The sequence below is a fragment of the Harpegnathos saltator genome, unplaced genomic scaffold, assembly GCF_003227715.2.
Source record: "Harpegnathos saltator strain DR-91 unplaced genomic scaffold, Hsal_v8.6 scaffold25, whole genome shotgun sequence".
Classification (NCBI taxonomy): Eukaryota; Metazoa; Arthropoda; class Insecta; order Hymenoptera; family Formicidae; genus Harpegnathos; species Harpegnathos saltator.
In genome coordinates, this window is record NW_020230039.1 from 733085 (window position 1) to 751918 (window position 18834).

The 18834-nt window shown below is 38.3% G+C and overlaps 1 protein-coding gene across 1 annotated transcript; it reads right to left on the reverse strand.

Moving 5' to 3' along the window:
* Positions 1-427: 427 nt before the first annotated feature.
* Positions 428-17811, reverse strand: LOC105186175 (pickpocket protein 19). Its single transcript, XM_025298984.1, has 7 exons — positions 17536-17811; positions 14324-14612; positions 12522-12830; positions 8277-8606; positions 8140-8193; positions 7782-8021; positions 428-693 (listed from the first exon to the last, which is right to left on the reverse strand). Exons 1-7 carry the CDS (start codon positions 17809-17811, stop codon positions 428-430), a joined length of 1764 nt encoding a protein of 587 aa, XP_025154769.1.
* Between the last annotated feature and the right edge of the window lie 1023 nt (positions 17812-18834).

Genomic DNA, 18834 nt, shown 5'->3' on the forward strand with positions numbered 1-18834 from the left:
CAATACCAACATGTCTATGAAAAACGAGACTCGTTTATTCCAACGGACAGTGCTGCCGGTTCGCGCGTTTAGCGCGCCAAATGTGATTATCTGATCCCCACGCGACTCGACATTCTGTTTCTCAATTTCGGCAAGAATAGAATTCTATTAACGACGCAAACACTTACATGCAGGCACATGTAATAAACATACACACACACACACACATATACATGCGCAAGCGCGCAAATACTCGCATTTTAACGTAATAGATAACAAGTATTGATTCGGAGGAAAGGAGAGAGATGGGGAGGTGCTCTCTTTTATATATTTTACCTTCTCAAATTTCACAGCGGCCATAATAGAGACCCTCTAAGCGCCCCTCAGACCGGCCGGCGCTTAGAAAGCCTCTGACCGAAAGACTCGGTGCGGTTATCTCCGCGGTAACTCAATATCTGTTCAAATTCGATTTCGCGAGGCCGTAATTCGCGAAAATCGGTATTCTCCTCGCTGGCGGCTTTAGCGGGCCGTAATCCAGGATGGGCAGTACCGTTGTGCGGACGATCGGCGCGCTCGTACGCATCCTAGAACCCGCTCCGGTCCTTTGTCGCGAGTATAGGGACGAAAACGCGGCCACCATTACGTAGTAGAGTAGTTCGACAGCGCTGAGCAATGAGCCGCCCAGGAATAAGCCGATTATGCCGCCGAAAGACACTGCAAAGAGGTATGCAAATTGTCCGGGTCGAATCATCAACATGGTGAAAGAAAATGGTGAGAGAAAATTAAAACGGTGAAAGAAAAGAACATTCAGCGCGCAAGAAAGAGAATAAGAGAAAAGAAACAGTCACGCTTGCAGAAGACGATTTGGTTAAGACCGTATTCTTATTATTCTTTTAGACTGTGGCAGACAAGAGTCCGTCAATTTTGCGTCCATTTTTTTAAATAAAGATGACTGAGATACGACGGTGATGGATGATTTAAATAATCCAATACAGAAGCATTGAAACATATTTTGACGAAGGATTTCTGTTTGCCACTGCTTAGACGCTGCTCAACTCAGGTTTGAGTCACTAAAGATTTGTTAAATAAATTCAATATATAATGTATATAATTGTTAGTTCATTTCATTGGCTTTTTGTTGGCTATATATTTAATATGTCACAGTTAGTTATGTTTCATATGTAAATTAGTGAAACATGACGACAACGTTACAGCGCCATTCATCGGCGTTGTATGGCAGTCAATGTGTTAAGAGTGATTTACGTGTTAGCCTTTTTAATTTCCGCAATGCGGCGACCGGTAGTTCTTGCGACTTTAGAAAGACTGTTACTTGCTGCGGAATCATGAATGATATTCAAGATAGCTGTAAACGAAACGGCGCGCACACACATCTCGAGTAAGAAATACGAGCGCGCTATGAATTCGCAACTTACACCGTCCCTCGTGGGACTAGTTACGCGAAAGAATCACCAGAGAGCGGCTAATAGAGATAGGGAAATAATTAAGGCGCTGCAAATTAAAGTTCTCCGCGAGTCCCGAAAGAGCGTCTGAATAAAGCATTCACGAGCATTTTTCCGCTTCTGACTCCCTACTGCTTTTTGTTTCTCATTTCGCTTCTGTAAATTTCTCAAGTCAGGCGCGGTCGCGATTAAGCCGACGCGTTTCGTTTAATCTGATTCGCAATCATTTGCGCATTCAATTGCGCTTTGAGCTTGAAATTCGTATTTAATGCTTTTTGATACGAAAGCTGCTTGCCGTGTAGAATTACCCAGAAATCGAGCGATAGACGCAAGAGCATTTTTTTATGTACTACGTCTTCTGGCAAAGTAATTATATATATATATATATATATTATATATTTATATATAACAAATAATAGAAAATGTAAGATTATTTCCAAATATAAATCACTTTATTAGCAACAAGAATAAGAAAAATAAGCACTGACTAGCTGTCGATTACAGTCGATGCTCTGCTTGTGATGTTTGATGTCTGTTGATTGCAGTCGACATTTCTTTTTCAGATTTAACAATATTATCGCAACGTTTTCGCTCTCTTCTGTGTAATATTAGGTGCTTGTAAAAGTTCGTAAAGTCACAAATAGATGGCCATAGCAGCAACTTAATAACTATTTTCCTCCTTAAGTTGTTTTTCAATTTCTAAATATTGATCAAGCTCGATCAAAATTGATAATTGACAATTTATAGCGAACGAAACGTCACATTTAACTCGATTGAGGATGGAACAACATTTGTAAGACAGCTTGGAATTCAACAGTATCAAATCAATAGTATCTTGTCATTCAAACGTAATGGGAAAGATCCAAAAGAAAGGAGAATGGAGTTCTTTCATGAACTTTCTGAAAACGTGATTACAACCAGCTTATCATTTATCTCTCATTGTTTGTCAGGCACAAAAGAAAAAGTTTTTTTTGTGGCGAATGGTTACGACTGATAAAAAGTGAATCTATTTTGACAATCCTAAACGCAAACGTTATGAGTTGATCCCAGCCAAGTACTACCAACGACACCCATAACAAGACGCAAGATCTATGGTCATAAAGTTTTCCTGTGTATTTGGTGGGATCAAAGAGTGCCTTACTATGAGCTATTGCTATCGGGTAGTCGCAGGAGATCGCTACGGTCGACAATTGTGGCGTTCGAACCAAGCCATGAAGAAAACATGCCCTCAAATAGCCGCAAATCAATGCAGAGTCATTCTGTTTTACGGCAACGCCAAGCCGCATGTTACGACTAAAGAAACGTTGCTCGAGTTAGATTGGGAAGTCTTGCTACATCCAACGTAATTTTCAGACATTGCCTCATCTGCTTTTTATCTATTCAGACTGACATTATCAACAACACTGTCTATCTGATATACTGTCTCAAATTCTAAGGAAGTACGAAAGTAGACCGATGAATGGATAGCCTCGAAAGATTAGTCATTTTATCGGTGCGGGATTAAATTATTACCCGGAAGATAGTAAAGGGTTTTCCAATAAGGGCGGGTCGATGTTGCAATGGAATAAAACAAGCTGTGTGTGAGGTATTAACTAAATTCTTTTTTTATTTGAAAGGCCCATGTATGCCATTATGTGTGGAATATAACATCGTTCAAATGTTCGCCACGGCTTCTCACGGTGGCACGGATCCGAGTGGTCCAATTTTCAATGATTCTGCCGCATAGATCCGACTGAATTTGAGCGATGGCCTGGGTTATGTTGACTTTAAGGACATCGGTCGATTGCGGCTTATTGGCATAGACCTGCGACTTCAGGAAACCCCACAAGAAAAAGTCTAGCGAGGTCAAATCGCACGATCTTGGTGGCCAATACACGTCACCTCTGCGAGAGATAACCATACCCTCAAATCGTTCATGCAGAATGTCCATCGTGGCGTCCGATGTGTGGCACGTAGCGCCGTCCTGCTGGAACCACATGTCGTCCACGTCCATATCGTTCAATTTGGGCCAAAAGAAATTGGTTATCATCGTTCTGTAGCGCTCGCCATTGACGGTGATGACCTCACCAACGTCATTTTCGAAAAAGTACGGACCAATGACGCCGCCGGCCCAAAATCCGCACCAAACAGTAACTTTTTGTGGATGCATTACTACCTGTTGAACCTCGTGTGGATTGGCGTCGTGTCATATACGGCAATTATGCTTGTTAACATAGCCATTTATCAAAAAATGCGCCTCGTCGCTAAAGATGATTTTTCGGCCAAAATTGGGGTCCTCTTCCAAATGCTCCGAAACCCAGTCAACGAACAAACGGCGTTGTCTATGGTCATTAACTTTGAGCTCCTGGGCCAGTTAGATCTTGTACGGGTACAGGCCCAAGTCCCGACGCAAAATTGACCAAGTTGAAGTCTGCGAAAAGCCGAGTTCTTGTGCACGGCGAGGAATTGACTGCCTCGGGTTCTCCTGCACACTTTCACTTACAGCGGCGATGTTCTCGGCCGATCTGGCGTTCCTTTGACGTACGGGTGTTGGCTGATCGTTTACCAAACCGGTCGTCTCGAATTTGGCCACCAAACGTTGAAGAGTCGACTTTGAAGGACCACCGCGTCTGCCGTAAAATGGGCGCAACGCGCGCAACGTTTGCACTAACGAACACTCATTTTGATAATAAAGTTTTATCATTTGGACGTGCTGCTCAATCGTGTAACTTGTCATGGTGATTTGGCATCAGTGACTGAATAATAAACAACAGGTTAGACAGACGCCGCCAAAACAACATGGCCGCCACAGGCTGCCAACATCGACCCGCACCAATTGAAAAACCCTGTAGAAGGTTATTGATAATAACGGTTAATACTTTGATTGAAATATTATGCATTATCTCGTTGTTATTAATAAGTAAATACAGCTTTAATATCATATGATCTTTTGCAAATACTTAACAAAATAATTAGAAAATATTATATGTCATCTCACTGTTATATAATAAATATAATAAATATAATAAATATGGTTATAATGATCTTTTGTAAGCACCTAATAACAATATAAATAAATATAATAAATATAATAAATATAAATGGTTATAATGTCATATAATCTTTTGCAAGCAACTTAATAATATATGACTGTAGGATATATAATTTCTACTTTTTCAAAATAATATCAGTCTTCTCTTGTTCTCCTTATTCTTATACAAATCCTTCCATCATTCCTTAAACGTTTGGAAATTACCCAAAATATATTCCAAAGAATTCAAAATCATGTTAAAACACAATCATTCTCTGCAGCGGTTAGATTATATAATCGATGTTCGTACCGAAGAGGTTAAACATGATTGCACTTTTCGTACAGTAACCGGAGAAAAAAATAATTGTGTAATTATTTTACCTGTATACAGGGTATCTCAGAACAATTTTGACAGAACTCGTGAGGGCATAGGACAGTTTAAGGCGAATAAAAAGGTTCCAGTTTTACGATATTTACAGTAATTATTGAATTATTAATTATAGAAATCTGAGGAGTGAGCACGCGCCGAGGTGAAGAACTGGGGAAACATTGCAGCCACTTGGGCAAGAGCGTGGCCCAGTCGATCTAACAACTGTTGTCGGAGCGCGGTGAAGGGAAGAACAATGTGCGCTGCTATGTGCTAATCTTATTTCTCCTCTCCTACGTCTCGCCGTACGCCTGCCGGTTGCTAGATTGATTGGGCCGTGTTGTGGTTCGATCGGCTGCAATGTTCGTTCAATATCATCTCAGCGCGTACTTACTCGTCAGTTTTCTGTAATTAATAACTCGATAATTACTGTGAATATGATAAAACGAGATGAGACTTTTTGTTCACCTTAATCTGTTCTATGCCCTTATAAACTCTGCTAAAATTGTTTTGGGACATTCTGTATAATCATATATATAATCATATACGCATATAATTTTGATTTGCCTACACCGAAAAAAATTCTGTTCTATTAGGTATGTGAATTAATTCGGTCCGTTTTTTCTTCCAAAAAAGACTTTAGTATGAAAAAAAATGAAAAAGTACACTAATCAAAGTATTTGCCATCACTTGCTATTATTTTTTCCCATCTGTCTGGCAGTTGTTGCATTCCGTGACGGAAAAACGACTCATCCTTCGAAGTGATACATTCATTGAGCCATTTCTCTATTTCTTCATAATTGTTGAAGTGCTGGTTCGAAAGCCCGTGTGCTATCGATCTGAACAAGTGATAATCGGATCAAGCAATGTCTGGTGAATACGGCGGGTGAGGTAAAACGTCCCAGCCAAGTACCTCCAAAGTGGCCTTCACAATCTTTCCAACATCTGGCCGAGTGTTATCGTGCTTGGAAGATCACTTTGTCGTGTCTCTTTGCATATTCCGGCCGCTTATTCTTCAATGCGTTGTTTAAATGGATCAATTGTTATTGGTAAAGTTCGGCAGTGATGATTTGGCTCTGTTTTAATAGTTCATGATACACTACACCCTTCTGGTCCCACCATGTACAGAGCACTTTCTTACCGTGAATATTCCGCTTTTATATCGATATGGATAGTTTTCCTGGGTCGCTAATGGATTTCCTTCGTTTGGGATTATCGAAATATATCCACTTTTCGCCTCCAATCACAATACGACGCAAAAACCTTTTCTTTTTTGCCTGCAAGCAATATTTCAGATATGGCTTTTCGCCTCTCGATGTCTCTTTCTTTCGTATGGTACCCATCTTCCTTCTTTGTAAATCTTTCCCATGGCTCCCAAACGCACAGAAATTGTTGATCGATCAACATTCAATAATTGCGCGAGTTCATGTTGCGATTGACACGGATCTTCATCAATTGCGCCTGCAATTCCTCGTCCTCGAACTTCTTCGGCTGACCTGGACGAGGTTTGTCATCGACACTGAAATCATCACTTTTGAAACGTCGAAACCATTCTCTGCATGATTTATCGGTGAGAGCACTTTCATCATAAGCTTCTACGAGCTTTCGATGAGATTCAGCGACTGTTTTTTCAAATGAAAACAGAAAATGAGAACTTCCTGGAAATGATGCTTTTTTGACTCGAATTTCGATATTTTCGAATCATATAAATACGATGTTATTGTTACAAACCCAAATGTTTATCAACTGAATATTATTGCCAGATATCAAAACTAAAAAATAAAGCCTTTTGCAGACATTAGAGGTTAGAAAATTACATAGTACAGCAATTGACCGCCAGATGGATCGAATTAATTCACATGCCTAATACGAATACTATTAAAATAACTGTTTAATTTTTGGCAACCTGTGTAATGTGTAAATATTTAATCGATTGAAAATATATTTTTTCGGTAATTATATTAATATTAGCAGCAACTTTATTGATTTAAATGACGTATTTGACGTATTTGACGTGTACTGCCAAGGGTCTGATTAACTTGCAAATAGGTTTAGCTATCATTGTTTGTTTATTACAAAGTTATGGATAATTAAGATTAGTGTCTGAGATTAATTAATGTTTGCAGCTCAAAACTGTGTACACTTTTGCATGAACTAAAACTTTATATTATATTAAAAGATGAAAACCAACAGATATTTAGTGTTAAATATTTTGTGTATGTAAAACAGTACCCAGTAAGCAAAATGCTAGCAGAATGTGCGCAGATTGACGCCAATTTCGATCAGATCTCCACATCAAAACCATAGCCATCTGTGTCCTCATTAGGCTCGTGTTTTGTCGACAGGACCTGTATGACAGGCCGTGCGAGCAGATTGTCAGCAGAAACCGCGCAGGTCCTGCTGCCAAACTACGCGTAGAGTCTGCGCGCAGAGTTTGCTCGGTTTCTGCCGCCAATCTGCCATCAAATTACTGCAAGTCTTGCACGGTTTTTGGTACAAATCTGCCGTCAAATATCCGACAGCAGGATCTGGCGCATATTTGACCGCAGATTGGCAGCATAATTTGATATATAGATTCTGCGTTAAATTTGTTGCCTATTTGCCATCAAACTATGATAGCAGGGTTTGTTCGAAATCTGCTTGCGCAGGTTTGGCTATCTGGGTACATATATACCCGCAGGGAGGAGCCTCGTCTCTTCCCTTTCTTCCCCAAACTAATGCAACCTAATCTAATTTAACTTAATCTAACCTAACCTAACTTTTATTACTCACAGTGATATAGGCTGGGTTAGGTTAATTTAATTTGGAGAGAAAGTACATAAAATATCGTATGAGACATGTGCTCGATTTGGAAATTCAATTTTCATCTCTCGTAAGTATAGTAAGAGCATAGAGGTGAACACGGTAAAGAAAGAACATAAAAGTGCGTTACAAATGCAGTTTTAAAGCATGCAGAGTAATATACCAAGAAGGTCCAATTGTGTGATAACGATGTCCGTCTTATAGCGGAAGGTAGTTTGTCCGATGAAATGCACGTCCAGCATTACGCCATTTACGGCATGTATGGGCACGTTAGAGTACCGGCTGTTGTAGATGTAGTAGTCGCATTCCGGCGGGCAGTCGCAGATCATGGCGTTACTGTCCTCGGGGATCTCTTCTTCTGAGTGGACGATGTAGTCGTTGAACAGGTCTTGTCGCATCGACACGCGTTCAGAGGAGAAAAAGTAAAAGAAGAAAAGAAGAAAGATAGATTCGCGCGCGATATATACGTGCGCATTTGAGAGATGTACAAGACGGTTCATCCGATAGAGACGTTTACTTACCATTGAAATCGGCCAGACAGATGAAATCCTCGACGTTGCAGTCGCGCTCCGAGGCTGAAACGTAACGAAACGTTAATGATGTCGCCATCGTTGTCATAGTCGATGTTGACGTCGATTTCCGAGATATGAAGTCGTACTTAAAGGGAACAGGAATGACGGGTTGCAACCGCAATGCTTAATGACGTAGGTGCGTTTGCAGTGCGACAGACAGGTCTCCTGGTTGTATATGCCGGTTTCATCGTACTTGCAGGGCGTCCTACTTTCGTCCAGCTCGAGCACGCCCTGAGTGGCGAAGCCGGAGATGCAGTCCACAGACAGGCTAACCAACGAACCAGATGGGATCATCGTGCCGCTGTTGGGCCAAACGTGTGGCCAGTTTATCATCACCACGATGCCGTCGATCTCGACTGCGACACATACATAAGCACATTTGTATGACTGTTGCATCTCGCACGTCCTCTGGGAAACTTTTATAAGATTCACTCGTTCAGGGTCGAATTGTTAATGTTTGAGTTAACGAATTGCTTTATTCGAATTTCGGGTATAAAGAAGATGAGAGTTAGTAGAGACGGATTTTAATTATTATAATAAATTCAATTATTATTATAAAAACAATGTATATATCGGGTAGCTCATATAAGGCTTAACAGCTTAATATCCCAAATAGCACACGATTAATTTTAGCCGTTCTTCACGGACCCTAGGGATCTTTAAATCGGTGTCAAGACTTACCCTCGTTCCCCTTTAAAAGCAAAGCGGAGATAACTTCAAAATTTCAAATAAGTAAACTTTAGTAAACATGACATCGCTATTGGTCTAACTTTTTTCGTATTACTTATTGGGATAAAAAATACATATATATATATATATATATATATACATATATATATATATGCTTATTCCATGATTCAAAGGATTTATTTGTACAAAAAGTATCATCATATATGTTAACAAAACTCTTTTAGAACTGGTAACTCTGGTAACTTAATTGTTAAGCTTTACATGGGCTATTCTATATGTCAGCATATACATAGAAATTGTTTTTCGCTTAATTCTAATAATAATTAATGTCTTTTTGCAATTAATTTTTTATCAAATCTTGTGGACTAAACATTTCTCATCATTACTTGGAGTATTCATTATACTGGATGTTTCAGAAATATGTGGCCAAACTTCAAAAGCTAGCTCTATTCACTGTAAAGATAAGAAAAAATAATATACTTTTCCAGGTTATAAACGCTTTGTATTTACAATAGACAACATATTTTGCATCGATGTGTCATGCATTATCCTTTATTCACCTTCTCTATTAGAAGTAAATAAGTTGATATATAAGTCTGTTTGGAATATTGGAATATTGGAATCAGTCTTTACTAAGCGTTTTAGATAGTGTCAAGATAACAACTTATTCTATATTCTTACTAAAGTCCGTCGTAAATAAAAAGTTATAGCTTATAACTTGGAAAAGAAACGTTTCTATCCATATGATCTTATATTATAATCATATGCTGCTTATATAACTGCTTATATACATATATATACACTTTTCCATCTTTACAATAAGTAGAATATACATTTAAAGTTTGACCACTTATTTCTGAAACATTCTGTATGTAGAGTCTGTTTCTATTTTCATTCGCTGTCCACTTATTTGTCTATTTGCCTATTTTGTCCTTGTACAGGAGTAATCTACTAATCTACTCAACTGCACTGATTGAGGGTTTTATACTCTTATCACAATCTTTTGCACGATAACTTTTGTTAAAGAAGACGGAGAATGGAAAAAGAGACATTCTTCTTATAATTCGTCCTTTCGAGCTTTCCTCGTTACCTGCGTGAGCGATCGTCGAGTCTGCAGTAAAAAATTATCCGCATTTTTTTCCTTTTCTTCCACTTTCGTCGCTGACTACGATCAGAGCGGCTTAGAATACGGAAGAGGTCTTTGGACGCGACATTTCAATAACTGCCTCGCAATACGGCGCCGATACATCGATTTTGCAGTTTACGATAAATCCCCTCCCATTTCGCGCGCGCGCGTGAGAGTAATAAAGGAGCGACATTACGGTAGAACGGGGGAGATGCGCGTTCTATTCAAAATGCGTCATAGTGGACGGCGGGTTTCGCGAGGATATTAAAATTGTATTTGCGAGATTCTGCGACGCGTTTGCATAACGCGCGGATTAGTAACAATGTGTCGTTTGTGTACACTTTGTCATTTAGCGCGGATCTCGGCAGAAATAATATTAGTTATTAATGCGCCACAGTTTACTCGAGTTTACGTTCTGCTCGCCATTATGTTGGCCCTCACCATTTCTGCTCCGGCTCGGATTTATACTAAATGTTTGTTCAAATAATTTGATTACATCCCTTAATCAATATTATAAACACGCTTTGGTCTGAAACGTTATTGCGGTTGCAAATTATTGAGAAGCCTCACGAACGTACAACAAATGTTAATGATCAAACCAAGCATGAATCGAATTACTCGCGCAATCGTGCTCAATGTTCCACGAGCTATTTGTTAATACGTTTCTCATATTGCGTTACGAAAAATCTCCGGTCTCCTAATCAACGTTAGTCAGGTATTAATCGATCAAAAAATTCTGGTTGATTAAAATAATTAAAATTCACAAATAAATCATGATCACATACAATAATTGTTTTATAATCGATTACTTTGATTTTATTAAATATAAACTGACTAATAATTAATTTCATCGATCGATTTTATCAGAAGAGAGCTCTTCATGATTCTATTATAATATTTTGTATGTATGTATATGTATGTATATATATGTACGCAACATATGTGTATAATTACATGATAATATATATGATTATTATTGATCATTATTGATCATTATTGATTTTGATTATTTGGTGGATCAATCAAATCGATTAATGTCCAGCATTAATTACAGCAACAGGATTCGCTGTCGCGTCGAGGTAACTTTTCCATTCAAGTTTTTTAACCTTTTGCAGCATAGTATTGCATATATGCAACACCTTTTAAAACTTTGAAGATTCATTTTTTTAATCAAGTCTTTCACGAAAATTTGCATTTAAGGTTTTGCATTTAAGATTTTTAGAGTCGCTGATTATGAATCTGCTGACGGAATTCCGAAATTCATAATGGCGGATCCATTATGGCAGACCAAAATTTAAAAAATTTTGATTTCCATGAAAATTGGTATATAGAAGTTTTGGGGCCGCTGATAATGAATTCGCTGTCGGAATTTCAAAATTCGAGTTGGCGGATCCAATATGGCGGAACAAAAATTTAAAAAAATTTTTGATTTTCATGAAAATTGGTATGTAGAAATTTTCTGGATATTATGAATCTGCTGTCAGAATTGGAGCAGTTTTGTCAATCTATGAAATCTGATAAATAATATTCAATGCCGGAAATTAAAAAAATCTAAAATAATGTTTATTTTTATTTATGAAAACTTTTATTTTTGTTTTATTTTTTATTTTGTTTCTGTTTCTCCGGTTATGATTGTTTTTTAGTTTCTGTTATCTTTTATCCTTTTGCTATTTGTTTTCTTTTTTGTCGTTGTCCTTTTCGCTTCTTCTTTTTATTTTTTTGATTTTAATGCTTTCATAATTTTTTGTTTTGTCTTATTTCATTTTTCTGGACTTTTTATTTTTGTTTTGAGTGGCCACAAAGCTTCTCCCTTTTGTACAGACGATAGCGAATCCGTAATCAGCGATCCCAAAACCTCCTATGTACGAATTTTCATGGAAATCGAAAACTTTTTAAAATTTGGTTCGCCATATTGGATCCGCCATCGTAAATTTCGAAATTCTAGCGGATTTATAATCAGAGACACCAAAAACCATTATATACAAATTTTGATGAAAAACCATTGAACAGAGAAATATAAAAATCAAAAGGCTTCAAAGGGTTAATTCGCCGATGAAGCCGTGGATTTTTCAACATGATACGACGTAGAGGTGATATTCAGACTCATGACTGGAAAGCAAATCAGCGATCAACCCTTAGGAAAAATTACTTAAGATGTTCCAATTAACTTAAAGTTACTTATAGTTACCTAAAGTTACTTATAGTTAATTATAAATTTCGTACAGTTAACTATAAGTAATTTGAAAATTTAAAGTAATTTTTCCTAAGGGAATTGCGAGCGCGCTGAATTTACCGGACAATTTATTTAAGACGATCAGACTCTTTTTGAGTTTTTTTGAGACAAATATCGACAAAGCCAATCTTTCTTCACGCTCAACCCGCACGATCTCAAGCAAACGTTCTTCGGTACTTCTGCGCGTAACGTCGGAAGATCGGAAGCCGTGCGCCCAGCCACGTAGAATATTGCGTCGAAGTCGATAACCACTGTCCCCTTCCGCAGTGTCCCGTTACTTACCGGAATCTGGTGGCTTCGTTATGTTTCCCAGATGCATCGTAACCTTGACGCCGCTCCACTCACCGTAGCCGGACGCTCTTCGTGGCCGCGACTCCGGACGGCGACCGGTGTGTTGAGTCTGTGATGAGAGAGGTTCCGCCAGTTCCGAATTGAACGAGTAGCAAAATCCGTACTCGGTGCGCTGCACTTCGAAGATTTCGCAACAGTCGCGATTGCCGTTGCGCCACCAGCAGTTGGACATAAGCTCGTCACAGCGTGGCATCGTCTCGTACAACACTTCGGTCATGTTGATGCCTGTGATCGTAATCCCTCGTTATTTCTAGACAACACGCACGTGATTATGAAAGGGTTTCAAGTGGCGAGGGGGGGAGTGACGATACCGATTTCAACGACGTTGCCAAAATTTATATTATAAATTATACTAAACTAATACCATATGATATTAATACCAATATTATATTGACACATACACATATGCATATATAGGATGGTCCGCCAACAAACCCTCCACCATTAATTTTGTAATTAATTGATTTTTGTCAAAATTGCCGATATACATATTATTTTCAAGGAAGCTGTATGATTATGATAAATTTAACTGTATCACTTCATTCCTTTAATTAGGGTAGCTATCCCTTAACAAATAAATTTTTAAATAGCAATAGAAGTTAAAGAATATATCATTTTAAAAGTATTTTAATTCGCTTTACACACACAGTGGTGTCTATTTTTTAAATTTGAATGAATATTTTTTGAAAAATCGCATTTGGAAATTTGGGTAAGTAAAAGATTTTACTAGAATTGTTATTATTTAGTCAATAGCGAAAATCACGTTCAGCTTGATCAAGAGATCATAACTGATATGATTTACCGTACTTCCAAATTAACCATCTTTCGGTCGACCTGAGCGTGACTTTCGCTATTGACGAAACAATAACAGTTTTAGAATCCTTTACTTACCCGAATCACTCAAATTTCTAAATGCGAGTTTTCACAAATATTTATTAAAATTAAAAACAGAAATAAACATCGTTGTGAAGAGAATTAAAATACTTTTGAAATGATATATTACTCTGACTTGACTTTTATTGCTATTTAAGATTTTTTGGGGAATAACTATTAACCTTATTAACCCTAGAATATCTTCCGGATAATCACAGAAACACACACTATAGGTTTGAGAAATCTTTATAACTTTGATAGGCTGTAATTTCGCTTAATATTCAGCTTAATATTTTTGGATCCTGTTTTTTTTCGAAGCTCTGAAATTTAAGAGTATGCTTAAATAGAAGTATGTTGAAATTTGGAAGTATGTTTAAATAGATTATAATAGCGAGAAGTTTTATTCTGTTAAGTTATGAAGTGAAAGATAACTATCGAAAATAAAGCATTTGATAAAAATTCGATTTTTACAAAGTCTAGGAGACCCTAGATGTGTGTTTTAGGATTAAGGGGATGAAGTAATATAATTAAATTTATCACAATATACAGTCCTCTTGGAAACAATATTGACGTGTATCGACATTTTTGACAAATCAATCGAAAAAATCAATTGGTTATAGAATAATTGACGTGGAAAGTTTTTTCGTTAGCAAAGCCTGTATATTACCGATGATTAAGTAGTAGATATAGATAGAGTTAGATTAGGTAGACCATAATATTAATTACTGATATTACGTTTTGTGCGTTCTAAACGTATATGCGTCGACGTTGCCGAATAGCAAAACGTCAAAAGAGTAAAATCGGCTGAAGTAGAAGAAGAACATTATAGGTCGCCCACGTTCACATGTGAGTCTATATAGAAGTCAAGAAACAGGCTGTCCTACCCGAGAGACCGTGAATACTTTGACTTTGGTTCTTCAGAAAATCCAGCTCGTCGAAATCCCCGAAGCTCATCATGGAGAGCCTCCCGAGTATCTTTCGAAAAGTTTCGAGACTCGCCTTGTCCGTATCATTAGAGAAGATCCTCCGTTCGAGCTCGAGGGCCCGGTTCCAGTCTACGCGGTCGTTCGGGCACAGGGTTACGCTCGGAAAGGGCAAGCTGGAGATCTTGTAATGCATCGAGTCGATGCCGATCGACGTTGGTGCGGCCTAAACAAATTTATGCGGTGGTCACGTTACCGATATCATAAAACCCTACGAGAAAGCCCATTGTTCTACCGCGATATCATCGAAACTCGATATCACCGAGTGGTACCTAATATCAGCAGATAATTGTACCGAGTGGTACCTAATATCAGCAGGTAGTTGAAATCCTACGAAAGCGAAAGTGTCCGCAAAATGTTTTTTAAGTACTCTTCCATAATTTAGAAATTGATTTTTGAGATTATTTTACTATATGAAGGAAATATTATATAAAAGTGTGATCATAAAGGTCTTCTTTCAGAAATAAAGGTTATTAAAAATTCTACAATATTATCATTTTTATCTGAATAACTCTTGAACAAAAAGAAGTTTCTATTTTAAACTTGGTAAATGCCAATAGATATACAGTGGCGTGCAAAACTTTTGAGCCACACAATTATTATTATATATTCATTTCATAATGAGCGCTAAAAACTTTACACATGTATATAAACAAAATGTATTTATTTGTCCTACAATTATATAAACTTTACAAACTCTTAATAATTCTAAATACTTTATTTTTACACAATGTCTTATTACAAACAGTGCAAAAGTATTGCGCCAAAGAGTTTTCTTATGCATAAGAAAAATATATTATTGAAAAATAATAACAGAAAATGTTGTCAACGTTTTTTAAACTTAATGCTTTGTTGCCATGCCTTTAGAAACAATCACTGCAGCACAACGGCAAGGCATTGATGCTATTAAATTAGAAATGCGATCTTGAGGTAAATTTTGCTATTGAGTTTGCAAATCTTGCCACAATTTAGCTTTATTGGAGTGGTACTTATTTCCTGTACGTAGTTTGAATTCTTGCCACAAATGCTCAACAGGATTCAAGTTTACGGCGATTGCGAGGGCCAGTCAAGAACTCGCATTTTTTTCACGATGAAAAATTCTTTTATTAGTTTTGATGAATGTTTGGGATCGTTATCTTGTTGGAATATCCAACTACGTGGCATGTTTCGAGTTGCATATGGCAGCATATGCTGTGTCAATATATCTTGATACATTATAGCGCCCATAGTACCCGTGATCTCAACCAATGGACTCCATTATAAGAAAATGATCCCCAAACCATCACGTTATCTCCACCATGTTTTACAGTAGGAATTTGATATCTTAAGTTATATCTTATGCCTGTTGGACGTCGTATATACTTTCTACCGTCACTTCCGAATAACTGAAATTTTGACTCGTCAGAGAAAAGTACTTTTCGCCAATCAACTTCAGTCTAATGTTCAAATCTCTTTGCAAAATCTAATCGAGCTTTCTTATTTTTTGCACTAATTAATGGTTTTTTTTACACCAGCACGTCCTAAAAATCCTACTTCCTTTAGACATCGAGACATTGTACTTCGACTAATATCTGCAAGATTTTCTTCTCGTAGTTCTCAAGAAATATCCATGGCAGTTTTTCTAACATCTGCTATCGACTTTCTTTTAATCATTTTGTCGACATGCTTTGTAATTTTGCGAGGTCTACCGTTTCGTGATTTATCAGCTAGAGAGTTCGTCAATTTATATTTAGCAATAATCCTATTTACAGTACTTTTATCAATTAATAAGCAATTAGCAATGTCGTGAGAAACCTTTCCTTGCTGAGAAAGATTAATCACGGCTTTGCATAACTGAAGGCTTGTATGTTTCGGCATTGCGGTAGACAATAGACTGAACCTTAGTTAAAGTAAATATTTACGAAGGAGTTTCATAAGAAACGTAAACAAACCGGGCTCATAAAGTCACAACAAGAATACGGCTCAATACTTTTGAACACATGTAAATATTATATGACTAAATAATTAGAAACTATATAATTTCAAAATTTTGTAACTGTACTATTATTTGTAAGAATGTTATGTCAACTATTCTATATAATTAATTTTTAGAGCAAATCAATATATTGTCATGTATCTTAAAAAGATACTATGGCTCGAAACTTTTGCACGCCACTGTAGGTAAGCTATTATTTCTATTTTTTGTTATAGTCGCCATTTTGCAGAAGTCAATGGCGCAGGAAAGGAGTTTCGAACTTTGAATGCACATATTCCCTCAACTAATAGCTTTATCGAGACCTACTAACAATACTTTTCTGCATGTACTTAAAAAAATAATAAAATTTTGTAAGAAAAATTTAGTTCTATTCTGGCGTATAAAGGGGCAGTAATGTATTACCCAAGCCCCATCTCTACGTCATTAATTTTTTACAAAACGGCGAATATCAGTCAAAAATGATAGGTAAAAGTAGATATTTCCTACCTATTGATTGAACCGAATTTGAAAATGAAACCTCTTTTTACTTAAAAGCTTGAAATTGAGAGAAAGCGATAATTCTATAGAATTCTATAGAATTTTTTAACATCCTATATCTCTGTAAAATGAAGCCTTTGATATCATGTATTCATACGAACTTTTCTTCATGGAATAATCTTAAAAATCAGCTCTTAAAATATTGGACAATGCTTAAGAAACACTTTGTACATACATAGGTTGAATCGATCAAGATGCTTGGCCGTTTGCGAGCTTCGTAAATATTCCAAGGGATAATTCACACCTTGACAGAAAAGCAGAAAGCAGCATCCAGTCAGAAGTCACACTGATAATCTGTTTCTTTCTTCTTTCTCTCTCCCAAGAGAGAGAGATAGACTATCAGCGCGACTTCCGACTGAATGCTGCCTTTCCGTTTTCTGCTTTTTTTGCCGAAGTGTGAATCCGCCCTAAGTCCTTAAGGAAATAGGTAAATTACCATTTTTGTCAGTAACACGTCTCATTTCAAGCTTCATTGCTGAATTGGATAGCAGTTTCATCAGCATCTATTCATCTCTTTGAAGGCTCACTTTGATACATTATAGATACATTACTATAGTCCTTAATTTACGGTTATTACCTGATATCGGAACCCCAACGAGTAGATCACCTTGCTGGCGACGATAGAGGACACAGCGAACAGGATGAGCCACAGCAGTCGTTCGACGACGTGCAAATCAGGGTCGACGACGTATCGCAAGCCGTGAAAGGTCGTGTGCGTGCAATAGTAATTTAACGCGTGTAGGATCGTCCTGAATCTCCTGCCGTGGCCGCGATTCTTGTGTGGATCGACTCGCATGGTCGCTCGCTTCGCGACTTTCGTCAACTTCTTCAACTGCCAGCGATTCGGCTTCATGTTTGAAATGGCGGTTCGGGGAGCGTGACGAAAAAGAAGGGAAAAGAGAAATCGGCGTGCGATCTCCGAGGATCAAATCGAAATTAAAAGATCCTCCAGACTGACACCGGTCGCGGGGAATCTCGCGCCCGGGATAAATAAATCGGTAAATCAAGAGGGGAGAAATACACCCCTAAGACGAAACAATCTCCTCGCTCACCCTCGTTCTGCCGCCACAGCTGAGTCCCGGGCACTTAACACCGACAGGATGAACACATCCTTATGGTCACCCCTCGCGGTCGAAGGCGTACTGAAGCACCCCTCTTGAAGGTACCCCTCGAAAGGACGGAAGGAGGTCGAGCACGCCTTATCACTCTTTTCCCTTCCTCCTCCGCCGTCTCTACTTTTTATCACCATTGGTGGATCCGTGTAAATAAAATCCAATCAATTACATGTAGGATAAGGGAATGCGAAGGTAGAAGGAGTGGCGAAAAGGGTTGAGGGGTAGAGGCGCACATGTTTGAACGTGTGCCCGATGTGATCAGGATAATTCGGTTAGTGTGATTGTTGCGCAAACAGCGTCGACACGGACAGAGAGGAATGCTGCCCCTACTCTCCCCTCTCTCTCTCTCTCTCTCTCTCTCTCTCTCTCTCTCTCTCTCTCTCTCTCTCTTTCTCTCCGCCTCCATCACGGCTTCAATGTCCGCGAATAATGAAGATGCCTCCGGGGGTCGCGAGAGCGCCGGTTTTGATTGCATCCCCAGTATAATTCGAACGAGAGAAATCAGAACTCGGCGATTCGTTCAGGCAACGTTACGCCGTCGAAAGCCATCGACGTTTCGGCTATTCGATCCCGATCTCTCGAACCCCGGCCTGACAAAATTTCGGTTAATTAGAGGCGCAATATTCGCCCGACGTGCGCGCATTGGTTTTCGTATGACTGTTTCAATACTGGCGAAATGAGTTTTCTTCGGAAAACGAATGGCTGGCTTATCGAGAGAGATAGAGGGTGAGAGAGAGAGGAAGGATAGGGGGTAGATTAAT